The sequence below is a fragment of the Rhamphochromis longiceps genome, linkage group LG19, assembly GCF_057381845.1.
Source record: "Rhamphochromis longiceps isolate RC_006_pf linkage group LG19, R_longiceps_female_GT1.1, whole genome shotgun sequence".
Taxonomy (NCBI): Eukaryota; Metazoa; Chordata; class Actinopteri; order Cichliformes; family Cichlidae; genus Rhamphochromis; species Rhamphochromis longiceps.
The window spans coordinates 8,399,936-8,422,267 of record NC_140575.1 but is presented as its reverse complement, the minus strand read 5'-3'; the positions used below and the strand labels follow the sequence as shown (position 1 = coordinate 8,422,267).

Here is a 22,332-nt window from a genome sequence, read left to right as displayed (position 1 = left end):
AAATGTGTTTTGGAGTTTGTATGTGTTTTGTCTCTAGGGACCCCCTTAAATACGTATATATAAGCATATATAAATAAAACCACGGTTTTTTTTTTTACATTAGTAATTCTGTTTGTGCATAATTTTATATTGTTGTTAATATTATAAATTAATTAAAGCAGCAAAACAACCTGAAGATTCGGTTGGGAGTCGGAGAACCGGCTCTTTTTTAGTGAGTCGAGCTAAAAGATCCGGTTCTCCAAAAAGAGCCCGAATTCCCATACCAGTTTCGATAGGATGGCTGGAAGTCGTGCCGTTTATGGGAAAGTGACAGGCTGTCTTTTGCGCCTGCTCATTAATCCCTCGCTCCCTCCCCCCACTGGCCAGACCTGAACTAGAAAACGAAAGTAGGTGAGGCGAGAAGAAACTGCAGGATTTTCTATTACCTGTGTCCGGAGGTAAGCACACCTTTTTTTTCTCTTTACTCTCTTAACTAGCTATACACGGATTAAACTCTTTAGCTATTAAATTATTTTTGTAGTTTGTTTCCACGGATTTAGACTTAAAAAAAAAAATATATATATATATATTTAGTATTACTACACGACCGATAAACTAGCAGTTTTGTACCAACAAGGTAATTCCCAAAGAGCTATTAGCTGAAAACAGGGTATATTTTATCATGGTTTGCAGCATGTCTTTGAAATATTTAGAAATCTGGACAAATGGAAGTTTTCCCAGACCTTGAAAACGATCAGTATTTCAAAGTCAAGGACCGAAGAGATGAGAGAAAATGCTGCCAAATTACAAACAACAGATTGTTCTGTGTTTTTCTACTGTAATCTATCTATATAAAATGTTAGCTCTAATATAGTTTTATGATGATCCTGATGAAAGCCACAGTGAATTGGTTTGTGAATAAACTTGTTCTATATAAAGTGCTATAAATGTGCTGTTGGGGATAAAGTAGGTGTGAATGTACAGGATTTTATTCATCAAGACACTTTCTCACAAATTACTATAATTATTATTAAAATCGAGGGATAGGAGGTAATGAAATACAAATACTTCATTACTTTATTTGAGTATTTATTACTTTTTACTTTTAGTGCCTACATTTTAACATGAACATTTGTGCTCCTGTTCTCCTCCTTACATTTTCAAAACAGACTGGTTACTTTAAGTTTAACATAATTTGTCTTTAAACATTTATTTTGTATTCTTTCTCACAGTTGGGTAGATAATGAAATAAAATGTCACACATGATGGACAAGTCCACTGAGAACCCCAGCAAGAAGAACGGCATGATTGCGAAGCTTACAAGCTTCCGGCGTGCAACATGGAAGAATCCGTCACTTGGTGGCAAGAAATTCAAATTACATGCACCCGCAAAGAACTCAGACTCTGCGGCTTCACCACAACCTCCGTCACCCAGTGAGTACCGTTGGGGTCTTCATAAAATCTGCTGTCAAATATAAGCACTGATGGCAAGCTAGATGGTCTTTCTCTTGTTTAGTCTAGAGGTCTGAGTGTCCATGTTTCATCTGACCAACCAACAGTTTTACATCGTGTCCCAGTTTATTTTAAATGACGATCATGTTCACATTTGGCTTCTTCTTTGTGCCACAGAGCTTTAACTTGCATTTCAGGACGTCACGGTGAACTGTGTTCACAAACAGTGATTTCAGGAAGTGTTCCTGATGTCGTACAGTGTGACTGTGACAGAATCACACCTGTTTATAATGCAGTGCTCCCCAATGGCCCGATAATCACAGGGATCTATTAGTTTTGGCCTGGTGCCTCACGGTAAAAGATTTTTCCAGATTCTTTAAAGCTTTTGATGATGTAGTGTAGATGATGAGATATTCAAAGTCTTTACAACTTCACATTGAGGAACATTGTAGTGAAATTGTTCCATGTTTTTGCAGATTTGTGCACCCCTGTCTCCCTAAGATGCTCTTTATACCTGTATAACTCTATATTGTCAGTACAAACACTGGCAGTAAGAAAAAAAAATGCACACTAGACCTACAAAGTTTCAGACACACATAAAATCCTAATAATATCCTCAGCAGAGGTAAAAACATCAAACAAAGCACAAAAAGACTTATAAAACTTGTCAGAATATGTCTGTTATGTTTGTTTGCTAAATGAAGGAAAGCAGAGAAGCTTCCTCTGGGTTTTCCCTGATTTTTGTGTAGCCTGTAGAATAAAAACACAGCATAAACCATAAAACATTGTCCAATTCTTTTTGCAGTAGAGCATATCAAAATTTGTGTTACAATAAGACTTTTCAGCCTGTGCAAGAGGGTGGAAGGAGCCACTTTAATGGTCTGTCCTCTGCTGTTCTTTGAGGTGAGGGCTTGCGCTTGTTTGCCAGCCACAGGACACATGAACTCCTCTGTATGTGAGACGATCTCTCTGCTATGCAACAGGACAATGATCTCATGCACTGCAGCAAATCTACAACAGAATAGTGAAAGAAAGCAAAAATCAATGACTTGAATTGTCCCAGATAAAGTCAACCTGAATTGAATCCTGTGGCAGGACCTGTAGAGAGCATCATTGTAAAGAAGACTGGGGCAAAATTCCTCCACAGTGATGGGGGACTGATAATGTCATACAGGAAAAGCACCAAATCAAAACAACTCCATTTAAGATAAATCATACTGGAACATAAACACACTACAGCAACATTTTACCCAGTGTTTAATTTCCGATGCTAAGCTTTTCAGCCTCTATCAAAGATACAGTTATACATTTCAGTTGTACATATTAGGTAATTTACCACAAGTCATGTGACTGACTCTAAATCATCATCTGATTAGAAATGAGGTCAGACTGTTTTTCAAGATTCTGCCGATCAGTTTCACTTTTAGATGCTGGCGCTGTGCTGCACCAGCCTGTTCTGTTTCCAAAATAAACTTCAGATAGTTGGTTTTGAATCGCTGTGACACCACAAAGACAAATGTGTTTTTGAAACTAAAGAGTCAGTTTAGCTGTTTTACTAATGTGCTCTTCTTCCCTCTCTGTCAGGTCTGAATGCTGGCTCTGCATCCACCTCTCCGAAGAGCAACCAGGAAAAAGAGGATGATGAGTCAGATGTCTCTCCTCACAAATCCAGACCACTGACACGATCAAACACAGGTGAAACTTCTAAACTTTAATACTAGATCATTTCTCGTGCCAAATGAAACCATTGGCACTAATTTGCCAAAAAAAGGAAAAGCCTCCACCTCATGTTGTAGGGTTTCCATCAGATTGTTGCATCTGGCTCCAAACTGCATGTGTTGCATTTGAACAAGTGCATTACTGAGGCCCAGATCTGATGTTGAGTGACAAGGCCTGATTCCTTATATTTATTCCAGAGATGGTGAGTTTAGGACTGTATGCATGCTAGCCACGTCGTTTTGTCATTGTGTGCTGCACTATTAATAATAAATAAATACATTTTTATTTATATAGCACCTTTCTAGATAAAAAGATCACAAAGTGCTTCACAAAGAGATGACAAAGTATAAAACAGAAAAAGACAAAAGTTAACAAAATGCAGTTCTAAAAAGATGTGTTTTTAGTTGTTTTTTAAAAGAGACCACTGAGTCCACAGATCTTAAACTCAAAAATGTCGCAAAAACTCTGTCTCCCTTGGTTTTCAGCCTTGTATGCTGAATAACAAGTAGGCCCTGATCATATGATCTCAGGGACCTCCTAAGGGCATAGGGCTGTAAAAGTTCAGTGATGTAGGCTGGTGCTTGCCGATGAAGAACTTTAAAGGGCAGGACCAGAAATTTAAAATGGACTCTGAATTCAACAGGGAGCCAATTGAGCTGCATTAGCAACGGTGTCACATGAGAGTATTTAGATGTTTTGGTCAGAAGCCTTGCTGCAGCATTTTGGACAGTCTGCAAATGCTCCAGGGAGCCCTTGCTTAGACAAGTGGACAGTGAAGATGTAGTGCAATCTCTACATTGCCAGTTTGTAGGATCATTGATTATGTTTGGCCATATACTATGGCCGGATTTAAAAGGAAAAAGATTAAGGTAACCCTAATCTATAAAATTGAGTTTTCAGGAGTCATTAAAAAAACAAATACAGTCAGCAGACCTGATTGAGTGAAGAAGATTATTCTACAGTTTGGGCGCAACAACCTCAAAAGCACAATTATATTTGGTTTTAAAGTCAGAGTTACAAGATCCTCTTAAACGGGGCGGAAAGGTCGGCTGCAGGGATCAGGTTTCAGAAGCTTTGCTGTATAACGCCCTGTCGTTGTGTTAGTAACAGAATTTTGCAATATATTGAGGTGAAGGAACCAAGTTTGGGTGAGCTTTGAGATATGAGTTTCAAAATTCCGGTGTTGGTCAAAAATTATAGCAAGGTTTTTAGTTTTAGAAGTCATTAGTGAAGGGGCCGATGTACTGACTCATCTCCTTACAGAAACTGCCTGGGCCAAGTACTAGAACCTCAGTTTTACTGCAATTGAGATGAAGTAAATTTGACTGCATCCAATTAGTAATGGCAGAGAAGCTGTCACTGCGGCAGGAAAGGCTGTTAAGGTTGTTTGGCTTGACATAAAAGTAAAACTGTGTAATCTACATAGCAGTGGTAAGAAAGTCCATTAAAACAATTAGTTAGATGGCCTAAAGAAAACTGGTCCAAGGACTGAGGCTTGGGTGCTTGAGTCTTCTCATATGAGAGGTGCAGATGAGGACATATGCTGATTCATATGAATTCTGAAGTATCTGCTCGTGTCTGTTTCCTGAATCCTGATCTGATGCCGTCAAATAACATTTTTTAACCTGGGCAATAATCCAGGCATTAAGAGCATATTTAAAGTATGCAAAATGGCAAAATTTTGCAGTTATAGAATATTTCCAGGATGTAATTGATATCTTAACCATGTCCTCTATAGAGTAAATAAATATAAATATTCAGTCACAGTAGCAATTCAGTTGTCATGACGTGCTGTGTGGCAGGCACTGACTTAAACTAGAAGCCAGAACAACAAATAACATCAAGAGAACAAAACCATGAATAACCAATAATCAAGAAATAGAAATTAAACACAAAACACAGGGTAACACCCGGGACTGTAACAGCACTGACACAGGAAAAATGGTTTCTTTACAATAAAAGCACATGTGAAATTGGCCATATTATTAAATGCTTGTATTCAATTATGTGTGACACTTTGGACACCATCAAAAACAGAAATGTTGCCTGCAGTCTGTTATTGAAACTACATTAAACTGTGTGCTTTTCTGTTTCAGATCCCACTACGTCCCCTTTTGATAATACTGTTAAGAGAGTGAGAGAATCTTTTTACTTTAGATGGAAAAAGGACGAGGATAAAGCCACCTCGATCGAGGAAAAAGGTGGGAAGTACAAATATTTTTTTATTTGTTGAATCCCATGTTAATATCCATGGCATAAGTTTAATTACAATTATTTTCATGATATTTAATTATGTGTATATAGTACATGTGCAGCATTCATTTCACTGTTTAGGAAGATTTATTTAGATGTTTAGTGTTAAATACCAAGAGAACCCCAGAGAGCCTGGGTGATTCATCTATAAAATAGTACTGGTAATCTAAAAGAAATTCAAAGATTTGTCTTTGTTATTGTCCACCAGTGAAACCTACTTTTGAGGAATACCTTGAAATGCAAGCCTTTTGTGAGGCCACTCAGCAACTGATAGACAGGGAGAAACATCTGTTTTGGGAGACAGCTGAGGCTGAGGCCAACAAGGAAGCGGTAGAAAAGGTTGCTGCAGACCATAAAGCCCTTGAAGAGCATGTATGGCAGATTCTGCAGAAGAGTCTTTCTCTCAGCACTGAGGAAGAGGTGTCTGCTTTGACATCTGCGGTGAAAGCCATCAACCTTGAGGAAGAGCAGGACCAGCTGTGGAGACAAAATTCTCAAACTCCACCAACCTGGAGGCCCAGTGAGTGGAAGAAACACCATGATGAAGTGCTTCAAAAATTAGTAAATGGGCGTATGGATAATCCATCAAGCCCCATTGGTGATCAGGTGAACCAGTCATCTATAGAGGCAGACATCCACTCCATGGGCAGGCAGCTGAAGGAGGACCTGCAGCAGGTGGTGGAGGTTGTGAAGAACTGCTACCCACCAGAGATGGACATCTGTAACTTTTATGCAAGAGAGTACCATCAAAATTTCAGTGCAAGACTCAAAAAGATTGCAGACTTTGTTCTGGATGACAAGGACTGCAGCTTCCTCCTGCGATGGGTGAAGGAGTTTTATCCAGGGTAAGCCACCAGTTCAATTATTGTTTGAAGCAGCATCTTTCTGTGACTAAACATGAGGATGTCTGTCAGTGTGAGGTCCTTCATTGTTTTTAGAAGAATAAATACCTGAGCAATTACAGATAGTGAATAATAATACAAATGTAACAGCTAATTTCTTGTTTTCTTAATGTGCTAAATAAAATGCCATTTTTATAGACTAAACACAACTTGGGGTGTTTATAGAAACTCATGTGTTATCTGCTCTGTGTACCAGAATCCTTGAAAAACCTGAGCTGGCCAGTAATATCAATACTGAAGCGCTGGGAAACCTGCTTCCTGACGAGTTACTGAAACCTCTGGAGGAGCAGTACCTCAGCAAACAACAGGTAACACAGTGTATCTGAGGCGTGTATCCAGTTAATCAGTATGGTCATTGCAGGGCTTAAAGTGAGATGTGTAAATGCAGCATCAAAGAGTTGTTGGTTTTAACGGATATTTTTCTTATACATAATATTGTAGATGTAATTAGGAATGGACCGATCCGATATACAGTATCAGTATCGGTCCGATCCTGACCTAAATTACTGGATCGGATATTGAGAAATAAAAAGTGTAATCCGATCTATTAACTATCACAAAAGCACCTCACAAAACTTGGGACATGGCCTAACCCAGCTTAGTACTTTAGCACGTTGGAGCAGTATGCGTCACTGGTTAGAACGGAAGTTATGTGCGAGACCTGTCAGTGGTCTGGAGTTACTTCACACTGAAAACATTTGGAGCATCGGGAGCCTCACTATGTGCTTCCAAACCAGCATTTCATCAAACAGCAGTGTTGCAAGCGAAACAGTTTCGTGGTTCAAAAAAAAATTAAGAAAACACTTTTTTTCATATGTGTTTTAAGTTTTGTATAGAAATTACACAAAATTCAGTCTCAGGTTAAATGTGACACAAACAGCTTACACTGACATCCATCTTGATAAAAGATGTGTGTGATGAAGCCGTGTTTGCATCTGTTTGCACTGCTTTCCACTCTGGATGTCTATTTATGTTCAGCTTTAAGCATAAAAGGGTCCATTATACAACCTGTTTTTTTTTGTTGTTGAATATAAACATTATTTTGTGCTGATGTTGCACTACTTTTATTTCAGAACCAAAGAGTTTTTGAAATGTGCATAAAATTACATTTTAAATTACTTTTTGAATATTAATTTAAATACTTAGATTTAAAGTTCTGCTAAAAGTTTAAATAAAAAGATTAGTATTGCTGAACTGCAAAATATTTTGGGTGCAGTGTATTTTTTGCATACAAGTATGATAGAATAACTTTAGTGTTTTGTTTTGTAAAACTTGAGTATGAACGTATAAGATATTAAAAAGACAGTTTTATCAATGATAAAATACACTTTATCAGATCCAAATTTATGACATCGGACATAAAAAAGTGGTATCGTGCCAACTCTAGATGTAATTATTACTGTCAGTAATTAAATCTTTACACATGAAAGCGGTTTAAAAGTGACAGCTGTGTGTTGTTGTGTGTTTAGAGCGACCTGATGATTTATATTGACCGAGTGATGGATGAAGCAAAGAAAGAGTGGGATCAAGGAAAGGAGCCGACAAGAGATGATGGTTGCTACGTCAGTCCTGTGGCCTATGATGTCATCCAGGTAGATTTGCTGCAACAACTTGATATAAAAGAGGCTGAAATTTATGCTTTTATAAAAATGTATTAATATAAAGTGTTGGCCTGCTTTAAGGGTCCTTACAGTGAGTCTTGGACAGTGTTGGTCAAGTTACTTGACAAAAGTAATCAGTAACTAATTAGTAATTACTTCCCCCCAAAAGTAATCCCGTTACTTTACTGATTACTTATTTTCAAAAGTAATCAGTTACTTAGTTACTTTAAAAAAATGATTTACAACCTGAATAGGTGATAAAGCGATAGATCTTTCAGCCCAATTCTATTTTTTCTGCATAATCCATCATACTGTACAAAATGTAATCAAATGGAAAAGTGTCTTTTTGAAATTAGTTTTATCAGTATTAATCTTTTAACTTTATGCATCAAGCAAACAATTAATTTATATGCAACATTCTCTGACTGGAAGAAATTAGTTTAACATTTAAACCTATTTTCTGCACATTCCAGCACATAAAATAAAATAGGTTTTTGTGTTTACACTCAGTCTTTCAAATAAATGCACATAAAACACAGCAGAAAAAAAAAAATAATCAAAGACTCAGCGGTCCTGTTGCTCTATTTTCACCTGTATAGCAGGAGTGGGGCAGGTGGAGGTTTGCCCTGGTGCAGGTGTGTCGTAGCGGTCAGTGGAAGGATTTGGGAGTTCCACATTCCCATGGCAGCGTACTGTCGGTGCTTGCTCGTATGTTTAGGGTTTTTTTTCGCTGTAAAAAGAAGTTTTCTTCCCACGCAGTGAACAGTGGACACTAATGTTTTTGTCACTTTTTACGGAATCAAACTCAAAGTAAGGTCAGTACTTCCACGCTTTAAACGCTGCACGCTCATACTCTCTCCCACCCTCCTTATATTATCCATTGTTGATCTGCACGCAGCTGTTGCCACGAACGTCGCACTCGCTTACATTGTCATGAGACACTCTCGCAAAAAAATCATGGTTTAAGTAACGCAGTAACGCAGCGTGCTTATGGGAAAGTAACAGTAATCAAATTACCTTTTTTGCAATAGTAAACCCTTACTTTACTTGTTACTTGAAAAAAGTAATCGGATTACAGTAACACGTTACTTGTAACGCGTTACTAGCCATCTCTGGTTTTGGATTGGTTGACTTCTAATTGTTGACCATGATGAGAAGCTTTGAAAACTTTGCTATGTCAGAACTGTGCAATAAAAAAATGTTGTGGTGAAATATTGACAGAACCTTGTTTTGATCATAGGAGAACAAAATGTGCAAAATGACATTTACTCTGTTATCCACTTTAGAACTTTCCAAAGTAGTGCTGACAAATATTTTCAGCCTGATGCACATATTAACCAAACTGAAAAAGACTTTGAGAAACTTTGAGAAAAAGACTAACAAACAAGGAAAAGACAGTCATTTATAGAAACTCATTTACTGTCAGATCAGAGTCACAGTTTCAAACCCTCCCATGATTCTGTAGTTTAATCACTTGGGTTTGTCACTAACATTGTAAAGCACTGGGTTTGGTTCCTGGTGCTTAACTGGATCTGAAAATTATGCTTTGGGTGTCAGGCTCAGGAGGGACTCGGAGTCAGACCGTCACTAAAGTTCACGTTTTATTTACACACACAGACACCAGGTGCGAATATATACAGGTGAGGGGGCACAGGAAGAGGGTCTCCGGGAAGCACAGGCACGGGAAGAAGAGGGCTATGTACAAAATCCACTGAAGCTCAGGTAGCTCGGACTCCGGCTTTAGCTCACCAACGGCGGTCCTCAGGCTGGCGAGAATCCTGGCACAGAGAGGAAAGGCAGGTAAGTAGTGGCACGACAGAAACTCAGAAAAAGGCTCAGATAGGTGATGACACTGACGAGTGTTACACAATAATCCAGCGAGGAAGCACTCTCAGCAGCCGCCTTAAGAAGTGAGTGATGATTGCTTGCAGGTGTCCGAGCCAGGGGCTGGAGCCGTCATGACTCCGCCCCGGTAGAGCGCAGTGCAGGGGAGAGAGAGAGATGCAGCACAACAAAAACACTTGTAGCCATACAGAGTCAGCCGAGAAGGCACAGGGTCATGACAGTACCCCCCCCTCAACGGGAGCCCCTCGGCGACCCACCCGGCTTACCCGGATGCCGCCGGTGAAACTCGCGGAGCAGACCAGGAGCCAGAACCGTCGACCGGGGCACCCAGGAACGTTCCTCTGGCCCGTAGCCCTCCCAGTCCACCAGGTACTGGACGCCCCGCCCCCGCCGCCGAGAGTCCATAATGCGGGTGATGTTAAACACTTCCTGCCCATCCACGAGCCGGGCGGGCGGAGGGGGCCCGGAAGGAGGGCACAACGGGCTGGAGAGCACGGGCTTGACCTGGGAGACATGGAAAACATTATGGATACGCATATTGCGAGGCAGCTTCAGACGGACGGATACCGGATTGACCAGGGCCTCAATCTCGAACGGACCGATGAAAGCCGGGGAAAGTTTCTTCGACTCTGCACGAAGGGGAACAAAGCGTGAGGAGAGCCATACCTGTTGCCCAACTGTATAGGCAGGCGCAGGGATCCGGTGGCGGTCAGCGATCTCTTTATTGCGCTCCGCCGTCCGCAGCAGAGCGGCTCGGGTGGTCCGCCAGGCCCGGCGGCACCTGCGGAAATGATGTTGTACTGATGGGACGGCATGCTCACCCTCCACGGCCGGGAACAGGGGTGGTTGGTAGCCCAATGAGGCTTCGAACGGCGACAGTCCAGTGGCTGAAGAGGTCAGGCAGTTGTGGGCGTACTCAATCCAGGGGAGCTGCTCGCTCCAAGTGGCCTGGTTGAGAGAGACAACACAGCGGAGTGCCGCTTCGAGCTCTTGGTTGGTACGCTCGGCCTGTCCATTGCTCTGAGGGTGGAAGCCCGAAGAGAGACTGACCGCGGCGCCGATCTGCATGCAGAACTCCTTCCAAACCCGAGAGGTAAATTGGGGTCCCCGGTCGGAAACGATGTCCATCGGAATGCCATGAAGCCGGAAGACGTGGGTGGTGAGCAGCTGGGCGGTCTCCAGGGCTGTAGGGAGCTTGGGGAGGGCGATGAAATGAGCCGACTTAGAAAAACGGTCAACAATAGTGAGGATGGTGGTGTTATCGGATGACGGTGGGAGCCCCGTAACGAAGTCCAGCGCTATGTGAGACCATGGCCGTCCTGGCGTGGGGAGTGGTTGAAGAAGCCCGGCGGGTGGTCGGTTGGGACGTTTGTTCCGGGCACACGTGGCGCACGCCATAACGTACTCCCTGGCGTCCTTGTCCAAGGTGGGCCACCAGAAAAACCGCTGGAGGAAGGTGATGGTGCGGCGGGCTCCTGGATGACAGGTGAACCGGGCAGTGTGGCCCCAGTGGAGTACCTGAGGTCGGACAGCAGCAGGGACAAACAACCGACCAGGGGGGCCCGTCCCCGGGTCGGGGTCAGTATCCTGGGCCTCGCGCACGAGAGCTTCGATCTCCCATGTGACAGCTCCAACAACACAGGTAGCTGGAAGAATCGGTTCTGGATCGGAGTCTCCTTCCGTACTGGAAAACTGACGGGAGAGTGCATCGGGCTTCACGTTGCGCGACCCTGGTCTGTAAGTGATGGTGAAATTGAATCTTGTGAAGAAGAGGGCCCACCTGGCTTGTCGTGAATTTAGGCGTTTGGCGGACCGGATGTACTCAAGGTTCTTATAGTCGGTCCACACGATGAACGGGTGTTCCGCGCCCTCAAGCCAGTGCCTCCACTCCTCCAGGGCCAGTTTGACCGCTAGCAGCTCCCGATCACCGATGCCGTAGTTCTGTTCTGCGGGTGAGAGACGACGAGAAAAGAATGCACAGGGATGGAGCGTACCTTCAAATCGTTGAGACAGAACTGCTCCCACTCCAGAGTCCGAAGCATCCACCTCCACCACGAACGGTTGCCTGAGGTTGGGCTGACGGAGGATGGGGGCGGTAGTGAACTTCTCCTTTAGTAGGGAAAAGGCCTCCTGAGCAGAGAGGTCCCACTGAAAAGGAACTTTGGGAGAGGTAAGCGCAGTGAGAGGTGAGGCGATCTTACTGTAGTCCTTTATGAAGCGTCGGTGGAAGTTGGCGAATCCTAGGAACCGTCGGAGTTGCTGGCGGTTCGGCGGTTGAGGCCAGTCCACCACGGCCCGGACCTTCTCGGGGTCCGGTTTGAGATCACCCTGAGAGATGATATAGCCAAGGAAGGCCACCGTGTCAACGTGAAATTCACATTTCTCCGCTTTCACGAACAACCGGTTCTCCAGGAGGCGCTGCAGGACCTGCCTCACGTGACTCTCGTGCTCCGCCTGGGACTTAGAGAAAATGAGAATATCATCAAGGTACACAAAAGCACATCGATTAATAAAATCCCTCAGAACATCGTTAACAAGGGCCTGGAAGACCGCGGGCGCATTGGTTAAGCCAAAGGGCATGACGAGATACTCATAGTGTCCAATATGCGTGTTGAAAGCGGTCTTCCACTCATCTCCTTCCCGGATTCTCACCAGGTGGTAAGCGTTTCGTAGGTCTAGTTTGCTGAACACCGTGGCCCCCTGGAGTAGTTCGAAAGCAGAATTAAGGAGGGGAAGAGGGTACTTGTTCTTTACAGTGATCTTGTTGAGGCCGCGGTAATCAATACATGGCCGGAGCGTCTTGTCTTTTTTTGCAACAAAGAAGAATCCTGCCCCCACGGGGGAGGATGACGGGTGAATTAACCCAGCAGCCAGAGAGTCGTTGACGTATCTCTCCATGGTTTCCCTTTCGGGCTGTAGAGGCGGCCAGAGGGGAGAGGCGCCCCAGGGAGAAGATCAATGGCACAGTCATAGGGCCGGTGTGGTGGAAGCGAGCCCGCCTCATCCTTACTAAAAACTGCTGCGAGGTCATGATAGACGGAGGGAACCGAAGACAGCTCCGGTGACTTTGAAGGCTTCCCGGGGGGGGAAGAGGGAGCAGATGGCGTGGCGGCCCGAAGGCAGGTCATGTGGCAGCCCACACCCCACCCCATAACTTGCTCTTTCCTCCAGTCGATGTGTGGGTTGTGTTGTGAAAGCCATGGATAACCTAGTACAAGCGGGGTTACTGGAGCCTTAAACACACAGAAACAAACGTTCTCAACGTGGTTACCGGAGAGAGTGAGTGTGACGGGTAGGGTGACGTGTGTTATGTCAGGCAACCGGTGACCGGACAGGGCGGACACGCGGAGAGGATGAGGCAGTGGCTGTGTGCCAATGTTGAGCTTGGAGACTAGCGACGCATCAATGAAATTCTGTTCTGCACCAGAGTCAATTAACACAGAGAGGGAATGGGACAACGACCGGAGGGTGAGTTTTGCAGGCAGCAAGAGACGGGGAAGAGGCTTGTTGCTGGACAGGTCGCCCACCAGTACCCTCTCAATTACTGGCGGGCGCCTCCTTTTGCCAGCGCCGGGCAGGCAGAGATGTAATGCCCCTTGCGGCCGCAATACAAACACTCACCCGCGGAAAACCGGCGTTGTCGCTCCGCAGGGGTGAGTCGAGAACGTCCCAGCTGCATGGGTACCTCCTCCTCAGTTCCAAAAGCTCTAGCCTCCCGTGCGTCAGGTTGGGGCTCCCGAGAAGCCAGGGGCTTCGCGCCAGAGCTCTTCGTGAGCTCTGGCGCGCCCGCAGGCGATCATCCACCTGAATACACAGGGACATCAAAGCATTTAGAGAAGCAGGAAGCTCCCGCATCATTATCTCATCCTTGAGCTCTTCGCGGATATTATTTAACAGAGTGGTCTTCAGGGCCTCAGGTCCCCATTTGGTCTGTGCAGCTAGAGTCCAGAAATCAACAGAAAAGTCAGCCATGCTTCGCCTACCTTGCTTCAGATTAATCAAACGATAGCCAGCAGCCTCCGTACTAGAGCCTTTATCAAACACCGACTTGAAGCGAGACAGGAAGTCATCATAAGACATTCCGGGGCAAGCCTGTAGCTGGGCCTGCGCCCAGGCCAGGGCTCGATCACGTAGGAGCTGGGTGACGTAAGCGATCTTAACCCCGTCAGAAACAAAAACATGAGGCAGTAATTGAAACTGCATGGAACACTGCAACAAAAATCCCGCACATTTTCCCATCTCCCCAGAAAAAGCCTCAGGTGAGGGTAAAAGCTTATCCAGTGAAACCGCGGAGGCAACTGAAGCCACCGCGCTAGCCGCCTGAGTAGCTGTGGCTGCTGCAGTGACGGCAGGAGCGTGTGTTACCTGGGGAGGAGCCGCAGGAGGCTGATCGTCGGCCAGTGGAATCCGTTGGGCGAAGGCCTGAGTTAGAGACGCCACGTCTCCGCTGAGCCGTACTAGCATTTGTTCGTGTCGGTGCAGAAGCTCCTCCAGAGACATGGGGGCTGTCGCTGCCGCGGCTGGGTCTGCTGAGTCCATAGCGATGGCTGGATTATTCTGTCAGGCTCAGGAGGGACTCGGAGTCAGACCGTCACTAAAGTTCACGTTTTATTTACACACACAGACACCAGGTGCGAATATATACAGGTGAGGGGGCACAGAAAGAGGGTCTCCGGGAAGCACAGGCACGGGAAGAAGAGGGCTATGTACAAAATCCACTGAAGCTCAGGTAGCTCGGACTCCGGCTTTAGCTCACCAACGGCGGTCCTCAGGCTGGCGAGAATCCTGGCACAGAGAGGAAAGGCAGGTAAGTAGTGGCACGACAGAAACTCAGAAAAAGGCTCAGATAGGTGATGACACTGACGAGTGTTACACAATAATCCAGCGAGGAAGCACTCTCAGCAGCCGCCTTAAGAAGTGAGTGATGATTGCTTGCAGGTGTCCGAGCCAGGGGCTGGAGCCGTCATGACTCCGCCCCGGTAGAGCGCAGTGCAGGGGAGAGAGAGAGATGCAGCACAACAAAAACACTTGTAGCCATACAGAGTCAGCCGAGAAGGCACAGGGTCATGACAGTGGGAGCTTGAAACTGACACTGATTTGTCAATACATTTGTCTTCAGTTTATCAACGGCATCGTGACATCAGCACATATAACTGTAAGAGACCGACACAAGGCCCAGGAAATAACATCCAACCTGACAGACTTCATGCAGAGGTAACAAGGCTTCACAAGGCTGTCTTTTAAATATTTAAATTTGAAAATACATTTTAGTTTTATGTTTGGTAATAACAAGATAATAAAAGTGAAAGCTGTTCTTAATCTTCTGCAGGTATAAAGAGTTTCATGAAGACATCATAAGGCAGAACAAACCGCACAGCAAAGCTTTCATAAAGGCAAACCTCAGCTGTGTCGAACAGTTCAGGTTTGTTTCTGATCCAGTTAGATGGAAATTCAGATTTTAACTTCATCATAAAAGGCGAATACGTCACTGTGAGCTAATGTGTCCTGTGTGGTCTGTCTAAAGGGACTTCTTTGAGAAGCACGATCTGTTCCCAGAGAATGTGTGGGAAAACTGTTTGCAGGTCCTGACTGAGATGAAACAGTCTGCCCACACTTATTTATTAACTCCTGTGCGCAAGATCCTCAAAGTAAGTTCTTTACAACTGCAGATATCAATAATCCTCAGGATTAAATCCTAACATGTCTTAATCAAAGGTTTAAAAAACTTGGTTATTTGTTCCTCACACAGCCACACTACCAGAAGGTGGGAACCAGTGACTGGCTGAAGAAGAACACGTTTGAGAAGCTGCTGAACAGCACTGAAGACCAGCTTCAAGAACTTCAGGGTTCCAGTCAGTCCTCTTACCAGGTAAAAGGAGGAAACTTTGTTTCGGATTGAATGGCCATTATTGCCTTCATTGCTAATGTTTAAGTAAAAGGATTATGATGTGCTCTGACTACTTATATACTTGGGCTAAATTCAGGAGCTGATTGGTCAGCTTCAGCAGGAAGTGACAGTGGAATATGTCCAGAGGCTCCTGAAAGGAAAAGTCAAATTAAAGAACACCAAAAAGCAGGAGAAGGCTTACGAGACTGTGAAAGAAAATGCAGAGAGACTGCACGAGCTGTTTGCCAGAATGGTGAGACTCACCTTCACTGCACACTTTAGCTGAGACATGAATAAAACCCAAAAGTGATCAGATTTCTGCTAAGCTGTGGAAAAAATAAGAATAAGTATAAGAATCAGCTGCATTTCACATTTATTTGGTTTGGAAGTTTTGATTAAAAATAATTTGATTAAAAAGATTTGTAAAATTGAAAAGGCTGTTCAGAGGAGTTGGCTAAAATGTGACCCTCCAAGGCTGGACATAATACACTCAATGGAAAACCAATGGACTCATTCCTTAGGAACAAAAGTGTGACCTATAGAAAGTGATGGACCAAATGGTCTATATGTAAGTCACATTATGAGTCAAAGGCATGATTTCTATAGAAGTCTGGTAATCACTTTAGACTGCAGAAACAATGTTCAACAATGTGCTGTCCTTATTTATTATTCTGTTCCCCTCACTCCCACTTTTTTCCACTTTCTGCATATAAACCCCTGTCAAAAAAAGATACATTTATAAATCTTGGGAAGATAAATGTATAAATTTAAAAATGTGTAACTCAGAAATTAATATCTTACACACATTAGAGTTTTGGGAAACTTGCAGACTAAACTGACGTCACTGATTTGTCTTCACAGGGATCCAAACAAGACTGGTTAAAGGAAATCCTGACCAAGATTGCAGAAGTGCTAAAACTCCAAGGTATTCCTGCCATACAGATGCAAATCGTTTCACTGGGATCTGCTTATCCCGACCTCAGGTAACTTTTGAATTGACTCAGACATTATTTACTTTAATACAGAAACATACAGAGTATAACTCACGCAAAACATAATGTGCTCTCCTTTTTTGGGCCTGTTGCATCAACTGTAACATAAACAATAAGGACAGAACTATATCATGATAAGAGGTTTGTGAGACATTAGGTCAGGATAAACAATCGTACTTTTCAGAGAGAGCTGAGGGAAAACAGGAAGCAGACTGAGCCAAACATCTTAATTGGTTTCAGATGTTTCTTGTCAGCAGGATGAGCGACATTCATGGAAACTAATATGAGAAACTGAAAGCTAAATAAAACATGCAGGCCTGAGAGAAGCAGCAGCAGCTGTGTGTAGATGAAGTCAATAATGCTGTTAATTAGAGTGAAAGGAGAGATTTCTTCCAAATGTGGCACCAGAAACCAAACTGTCTCGTTCTTGTCTTATTTCTAACCTTAAAGGAAAAGGAGAAAGGGAATCAGGGGACATAATCACTTCTCTTGATAGCACTCACATAAAGACTGACTGTGTGTCTGAAAGTATCAGCACCACAGAAGTGTATGATTTTATGGGGAGTTATTTGGTAAAACTAGTGTATGTCACAATCCTGGGTCATTTGGCCCAGCATTTTGAATTTTAATATATTTTGATGTTTATGGTTTATGTTTAAGTTCATGTAGTTATCTTTAGCTCATCTATTTTAGGTTGCCCAGTTCTAGTTTATTTTCTGTTAGATTCCCCTTGTGTCTTCGCTTCTTGTGTTTATGTCTCCCGTGCCCATCATGTGTTTCAGTAATGTCTTTGTCTCCTGTCTTCTCCTCTTGTTTACATGTTTTCCCTCATTACCCTTTCCATCCGTCATGTGTTTTTCTGCGGCCATCATGTTCTGTGCTTGGTTATGGCTGCCTCATCTCCAGTTTTTTCCTATGTGTGTATTTATAATGTTCCTCATCAGTTCTTCACGTTGAGTCCGCGTGTCTTAGTCTGTCATGTGTTTTCATGTCTGCGTGTTTCATGTTGTCAAGCGTGTGCCACGTCTGCGTTATGTTTCCTGTTTTATTTTGTAGAGGTCTGGTGTGCCATGTTCATTGTGTTTAGTTTTACTTCCCCTGTGGTGTCATTTTGTTCATTCTAATCAGCTGTTTCCCAAGTGTTTGCACTTCCCCTGATCACCTCCTGTGTGCATTAATCTGTGTGTTTTCATTCATTCCTCATCCAATCGTCTGTGATCTGGCCATGTCATGCCATGCCAGGTTTCCAGGGTTTCATGTTTTCATGTATTCGTACCAAGTTGTCACATTTAAGGTTTTTTTTTCACGTTTAGGATATTTTATGTTTTCTTTCTAGTTTTATCCAATTTAGGCTTTTGTTTAGCTTCAAATAGTTTTTACACTTTTATTTTTGTACTGCTCGTTCAGCCATAATAAACGCTATGTTCTCTGTTAGAATCAAGTTTGTTTGTGCGTGTCTGCATTTTGGTTCTCACTCCACACAGTCTGCATCAGCTGACTGTGATTGTGTAAACTGGGAGATTCATGTAAATTTAGGCACATATCAGTGTCACCAATAGTAGTTTCACCTACCATGTATTTAAAACAGAAATGTTTAATTACAACAGCATAGAGCCTTGTTGTTGTGATTTGGTGCTGTATAAATAAAATGTAATTGAACTGAATTGGAAATGGACACATTTTCCACCTCCACTTTTTCAGTACTTTAAATTGGTGTGGTGACGCGTTACTGACAGCTGTTAGTGTTTGCAGGAAGGATGTGTGTCAGGGGCAGAAAACTGAAAAAGACATAACAGGTTCAATAATGCAGATCAGGAAATCAGCTGTTTGATTTGAGACCTGCAGTCTTGGACTACAAGTTTAAAGAAATGAATTAAACTTGTAACCTTTGTATTGACATTTTTCTTATTCACATTGTTAATATCATTTATCAATCATCAATCCTTGTTAATATCATTCATGGTGCATATATAATCATATAAACTAAGCTTGGCAGAAAACAACAGTTATTTGCTTGCATCTCATGGAATTCATACATTTTCATAAACAGTAAGCAAGTCAACACACCAGTGAACTGACAAAGTGCTCAGACTTATTATTTGATGTACTTCCACTGATAGTCTTACTTCAGAGTCTCTAGTTTTGTAATGATAAACAGCATATAAACATAATCATTAGGTCACATCTTTTTTCTTTTTTTTAATAACCTTTTCTTCTTTCTGTCACCAACAGTGAAGAGCATGTTTCGGCTCTGCTCAAACTCAAAACAAACCTCTCCCAAGCCGACATGAATACCATCACATCCACTGTGCTGGACACACTAAAAGAAAGCTATACTGGTGGTGAAACCCGGAGGTTTTTCTCCAATGTTGTAATGATGAGCCCTTCATTTCCAACATGTATTACATCATGCAGTGGATAAGATGAGTTGAATTCCAGTGCTTTCAGTCTGTCAGTAAGGATGTACAAAGTGGCTGCCATGGGCAAGCCTGATTCTAATGTTACAGGTACAATAACAAACATCACACTGTGTGTGACCACATGTGACCAGATTGCAGGAGATAGTCTTTCCTCTCTGCATTTTTGCATTTTGTGTTGTATTGTGAAATGTGCCCTTTGCATGATGCTACAGTACTTTAGAATTTAATGACTCTGTATCTTTTAATATGTTAGATTTGTCTCTAACAGACGATGTCACGATTTGTGAGGCAAACCGTGTGGAGACAAGAGATGTGGACCCAAACGCAGACAAAATAGATGCAGGAGAATGTTTAAATTGAAGACGAGCCTTTATTAGCACTTGAAAAGCAACTAGTGAGGGGAACAGTCACTAGCGAGGGGTACTAACAAAACCTACACTGGGAGAAGCTAACATGAAACCTGAAACAAAGAATGAGGAAACCTGAAAACTGGCAACACAGGTAGAGGAATGCAGGAAAAGATGAACAGGGGATGATATGCAGACGAGGAAAAGAGGTTAACACACTAAATATTCACAGAACGTGAAAGCAAAACACTGAAAACAGGACACAAGACTCGCCAAAGTAAAACAGAAAACATGAGACAGTTCACAATGATCCAGACTACACACTAAGACATGGAAACGAGACAGACCTGGGAACAGAGGAAACAGAAGCAGAGACCCTATACTAAATCTATATTAAACATGAGGGTCACAGGAAACAAAAGCTAGAGGACAGGACAGTGACAGATGATAATGAAACATGATAACACACTTGAGAAATGTATTCACATCACATCAAAAAGTCTGTCAGTTTTGCAGCATTTGGCTGAATATGTATCCATGTACACCTCCGAATCCCCCCTGCTGCTACTATCAGCAGTCACATCTAAATCAACACCAGTGGTCGGGTTACACTGGCAGCCAGTTTTCAGACTTTTTGTTGTGTCTCAGGGGAAATGATAATCAGCCTAAGTGTTGCTTTTTATTTACTTATTTATCATTTTTGAAAGATCATCACTTATGTGTTATTTGTTATTCCATTTTGTACAGTTAAACTTTCTCCTTATTTCTTGTCTTAGAGGTGCAGGCTTCTCTCTTAAAACATCGTCACCACGTGCTCTGCTTCACTTGGACGTAAACATAGTTTTGTACACAGAGAAATGGGGACGAGGAAATGTGCATGTTTGTTCCGGATGCTTCTGATTTACTAACATATGCACCGTGGTGACAATAAAATAGGCTGGCATGCACGTTTCACAAATGGGATTTTGCGTTTGATTTCTGCACAGGGTAAAAATATTTCCAGGCAAATATTAGTAAATGAGGCTCATTGTCTCCCCATGTTTCACAGATAATGTGGTCGTGAAATCGGTCACATGCTCTCTCCTCCTGATTTTCTCTTCCCATGGTTCTGATACAAGTTAATCTTGGTTTCATCTTTTGAAATATAATTTTTCGAGAACTGTGCGTCTGTTAGATGTTTTCTTGCAAAGTCTAATCTGACCTTCTTGTTCTTCAGTGTAACCTCATGTTTGCACCTTGTTGTAAACTCTGTGTATTTACAAGACACAAGATGAGAGTTTTATGTCATGGTGGACTCAGACACACAGGCTTTACACCTAAACAGCATTGATGACCCTGGATAATAATAACTCTGCTGGAAGTGTTTCCTAGTCTTCTATTACTGTATTAGATACTGCTGAAATAATAGAACCGACGTCTTGTAACAACATGGATAAATAATACTCTGATGCACTGGAACATTGTTTCACATGTAACCTTATAGCGGAGTTTTCATTTTGATATTATCTATTAGTTTTTCTCAGTGTTGTAAATAATACTATACTATAATATAAGGTACTGCTTTTAAAAAATGTACACAGCCACTGAAAAAAGTCAGAATTTCTGCACTAATTTATGTTTGTTTCTTGGTTTATGCAAGTTAGTATAGAATAAGTCTTTATTTTTGTATTTATACAAGAATAAATAATAAATGGAAATATCGTGTTTACAGTGAAGTAATAAAGTACACTCTTTAAAATATTATCCTTTGTCCTGTCATATTTGTTGTGTTTGACATCAGACACAGAAACGTGACATATTTCACATCAAACGTATATATTATGTTAATCTGCTCATGTGTGTTATTTTGTAAAGGTAACCAGACAGATAACCATCAAAGTCAATTCATTTTTCAGATAAATGTATAATCTTATGTGTAGTATCATCATCATCATCATTATTATTATTATGATGATGATGCGCATAAAAACAGCACTTGGAAACAAATCTCACATATTTCTATCATCTTATTTAAAAACCCAATTCTACTTTTTTTTCAAAAAGGTATGGACAAAGACTAAACCCCTGCACGCATAACTACAGCACACACCAGTGGACCACCCTCTAGTGGACATAAATGTCCTAATGTCACGTTGGATTTGGTTTTAATGCAACTTGTGTTCATTTACCTGCCAAACATAGAAACCATGTTGTAAATAATACTCAAAAAGATATTCATGAGATTTTTCTCAGTTCTGTAAACAACACTTTCTTAAAAAATAAGTTTTGCTCCATTTTTCATATACCATAAAAATGTAGACACAAGACTCAATCAACAGTTTTTTCCCCGAAACAAATATAGCACCCACATTGCCCTCTAGTGGACTGTGATCACGTTGCATTTGATTTCATTACTTGAGCACAATTATCCGCATCTATATCAGCGTGAGAGGTTACAGGTATTTTCTCTAATTTCTCCTGTTGTGATATATTGCACAGTTTCCCTTCTTTAGACCTCTAAAAAACAACAGCGAAGGAAAAAAAAAGGTCTCAGAAGTACAACACACTGGTTTCGAGAGATTTTATCATTTTTGACACCTATTGTTGTATTTCTTTCTTCAGTACCCGCTGCAACACTGTCAAAGGTTATGCAGCAGACATAATGCTGCGACTTCATTGTCTCACCTGTAAAGTATACATTTGACCAAAACACGCCTGTAAGGTGCTCTGACTCACAGCTCAGACTGGATGACTGGAAACTGTCCCGTTTCTGTGAACGTGACACGCTTGCTTTTGCCCCTCGTTTGTGCGCCTGCTCTTTAAACGGTTAGTGACGTATCGCTTTCATAAAAAAAGGGACGTTGCCCATTATAAATGCCCTCCTACCCCGCCCCGCGTGCGCGCTCTGTCACACCCTCTGACCTTGCCAAACCTGAACTAGTAATCGAAAGCAGGT

At 42.4% G+C, this 22,332-nt stretch overlaps 2 protein-coding genes across 5 annotated transcripts; one reads left to right on the top strand and one right to left on the bottom strand.

Moving 5' to 3' along the window:
- Positions 1 to 361: 361 nt before the first annotated feature.
- Positions 362 to 21,114, top strand: LOC146646136 (tumor necrosis factor alpha-induced protein 2-like). Its single transcript, XM_085391770.1, has 14 exons — positions 362 to 437; positions 1,212 to 1,413; positions 3,016 to 3,126; positions 5,247 to 5,351; positions 5,612 to 6,248; positions 6,502 to 6,613; positions 7,775 to 7,897; positions 14,871 to 14,965; positions 15,081 to 15,173; positions 15,276 to 15,399; positions 15,501 to 15,620; positions 15,736 to 15,891; positions 16,500 to 16,621; positions 18,863 to 21,114. Exons 2-14 carry the CDS (start codon positions 1,233 to 1,235, stop codon positions 19,050 to 19,052), a joined length of 2,169 nt encoding a protein of 722 aa, XP_085247896.1. The 5' UTR covers positions 362 to 437; positions 1,212 to 1,232; the 3' UTR covers positions 19,053 to 21,114.
- Positions 9,551 to 14,857, bottom strand: LOC146646137 (uncharacterized). 4 transcript variants are annotated; one of them, XM_085391772.1, is made up of 4 exons: positions 14,616 to 14,857; positions 14,117 to 14,536; positions 10,018 to 10,255; positions 9,551 to 9,684 (listed from the first exon to the last, which is right to left on the bottom strand). In XM_085391772.1, exons 2-4 carry the CDS (start codon positions 14,288 to 14,290, stop codon positions 9,668 to 9,670), a joined length of 429 nt encoding a protein of 142 aa, XP_085247898.1. In that variant the 5' UTR covers positions 14,291 to 14,536; positions 14,616 to 14,857; the 3' UTR covers positions 9,551 to 9,667. The 4 variants fall into 4 exon arrangements, 3 of the variants coding, with proteins under 3 accessions (XP_085247898.1, XP_085247897.1, XP_085247899.1); XM_085391771.1 differs by having other exon boundaries at positions 14,117 to 14,857; XM_085391773.1 differs by lacking the exons at positions 14,117 to 14,536; positions 14,616 to 14,857 and adding an exon at positions 10,418 to 10,765.
- Positions 21,115 to 22,332: the final 1,218 nt, after the last annotated feature.

Excerpts from the sequence above, each read along its gene's own strand:
- LOC146646136 (XM_085391770.1), top strand. The coding sequence starts at position 1,233 with ATGTCACACATGATGGACAAGTCCACTGAGAACCCCAGCAAGAAGAAC. Across the intron at positions 1,414-3,015 it reads ACCACAACCTCCGTCACCCA|GTCTGAATGCTGGCTCTGCA; the intron begins GTGAGTACCGTT and ends CCTCTCTGTCAG. Across the intron at positions 3,127-5,246 it reads ACTGACACGATCAAACACAG|ATCCCACTACGTCCCCTTTT; the intron begins GTGAAACTTCTA and ends TTTCTGTTTCAG.
- LOC146646137 (XM_085391771.1), bottom strand. The coding sequence starts at position 14,290 with ATGGACTCAGCAGACCCAGCCGCGGCAGCGACAGCCCCCATGTCTCTG. Across the intron at positions 10,256-14,116 it reads CTCCTGCGGCTCCTCCCCAG|GTCAAGCCCGTGCTCTCCAG; the intron begins GTAACACACGCT and ends CATGTCTCCCAG.